Here is a 2,125-nt window from a genome sequence, read left to right as displayed (position 1 = left end):
CTAGACACCAAATTGTTGGATGTAGTCAGTACGCTGCAGTACGGATGCAATCAGGCTTAGCCAACAGCATTTCTAACTGGCTTAGCCTTAATAGATCATCTTATGAAGTGTTGGGGTGTAAGCATAGATTTGCGCTCCGCGCAATTTAGGGGGCGCAAATCTATGTCTTCATGGCATCATTTCGCTTCAATGTTTTTAACTCGATAAAGTTAAACTAAAGAAGAACCTGTTCGTTTATTTGCACCTAAACGGTCAGAACTCTTGAAACTGTTGTTATTATCAATCAATTCGGCAATTTAAGGTGTTCTCTCCGTTGATGGTTATTGCAAGCCATTTGAAGCGTCCGGCACTGGTTATGGGCACAGCGAAGCTATAGCGATAGTGCACCTTCAAAAAGCTAAGGATGCGAGACGAATCTATGCTACCTACGTCTAGGCTAAAACCAACTGTGATGGCTTTAAGCATGAAGGCATTATATATCTCTCTTACAACATGCAGAAGGAGTTATTAGAAGAATTGTACGATGATTGCGGTGTTACACCCGAAATGCTCTCCTACATGGAGGCCCATGCAACTGGTACTGCAGTAGGAGATCCAGTAAAAGTTGACACCATTGATCAAGCATTATGTTCAAAAAGGACTTTATTGTCCTTATTGATGGGTCCTTATTGATATAAGTCCTTTATTGATGGGATCGGTAAAATCGAATCTTGGCCATCCGGGGCTTTCCAGTGGCCTCTGTCAAGTGCCAAAAGTTTGTGAATATATTTGTTTTAACAGAGAGAGCGAGAGGACACCTAACCTAATCTNTCTCTTACAACATGCAGAAGGAGTTATTAGAAGAATTGTACGATGATTGCGGTGTTACACCCGAAATGCTCTCCTACATGGAGGCCCATGCAACTGGTACTGCAGTAGGAGATCCAGTAAAAGTTGACACCATTGATCAAGCATTATGTTCAAAAAGGACTTTATTGTCCTTATTGATGGGTCCTTATTGATATAAGTCCTTTATTGATGGGATCGGTAAAATCGAATCTTGGCCATCCGGGGCTTTCCAGTGGCCTCTGTCAAGTGCCAAAAGTTTGTGAATATATTTGTTTTAACAGAGAGAGCGAGAGGACAAATGTGAATAAAACATAACAAGAAATGGGGCCAGCAAAACAAAGAAAATTTATATAATAAAACGACGATTAATAATATTAACATAAATGCGAATTTAATTTGCATTATGTTAATCATATCGAAGTCTATACATAAATGCCCATTGATAAGTTTCGTTAGCATTCACGTAGTAGCCGTCCCCATAACAGGATCAAGTATTCACCTGAGGTTTGTAATCGCTGGTATTAAGAAATGATACTAAATGGATAATTGAAATTGTTATCAAATTTTATTTTAACAATTTGAAAACTAGGAAAAGAAAACGTAGTTTTTTCGCATTTGCATTTATTATCAATATAAATTTTTAATACATTTCTCAAATGCAAAATTTGTCTGCAAAATAAAATTGCAAGTTCATTTGATGCTCATTTTGATCGTTATATTCATCCGGCAAGAATAATTTGAAAATCCTTCTCCTTCCGGTTTAAAACAATTTATAATTATTTTAGCGATCCTGCAGTATGGAAAGCAGTAAACGGTACAATTTATATGTAAAAGTTNTCCGGTTTAAAACAATTTATAATTATTTTAGCGAGCCTGCAGTATGGAAAGCAGTAAACGGTACAATTTATATGTGAAAGTCCTTCCAGAGGAGGAAATTGTGATCTCTGGTATTTCAGGACGGTTTCCCAATTCTGATAATATAAAACAACTAGAAGAAAATCTTTTGAATAAAATGGACCTAGGTTCCGATAATAGTCGACGATGGAGTAATGGTAATATACAATTACTATTCGCATAAAATTTCAAAAGTGAGAATATTAACACGTTCAACCCGGCGCATGTTTTCGAAGTCCGTATGGTCAGTGGGCTCGAGATTTTCAGATGTTTATTCGTCTGGCAGCGCTTGTTTCTTTCATTATTTTCTCTGTTTTCAGTGGCTTGAGTCTGAAGTCTACTTGCATCTAATTGTTATAAATTACGTATAAAACTTTATTTACAAATTGTGAAATATATATGT

At 36.6% G+C, this 2,125-nt stretch overlaps 1 protein-coding gene across 1 annotated transcript; it reads left to right on the top strand.

Annotated features, from left to right (window-relative positions):
- The first annotated feature begins 351 nt into the window (after window positions 1–351).
- On the top strand, window positions 352–724 carry LOC106750626 (fatty acid synthase-like). The gene has a single exon (XM_014631092.1). It carries the CDS (start codon window positions 493–495, stop codon window positions 670–672), a length of 180 nt encoding a protein of 59 aa, XP_014486578.1. The 5' UTR covers window positions 352–492; the 3' UTR covers window positions 673–724.
- The last annotated feature ends 1,401 nt before the right edge of the window (window positions 725–2,125 follow it).

This window comes from Dinoponera quadriceps, unplaced genomic scaffold (genome assembly GCF_001313825.1).
Source record: "Dinoponera quadriceps isolate SergipeBrazil2010 unplaced genomic scaffold, ASM131382v1 scaffold6174, whole genome shotgun sequence".
NCBI lineage: Eukaryota > Metazoa > Arthropoda > Insecta > Hymenoptera > Formicidae > Dinoponera > Dinoponera quadriceps.
This window is presented reverse-complemented; position numbering and strand designations above follow the sequence as displayed.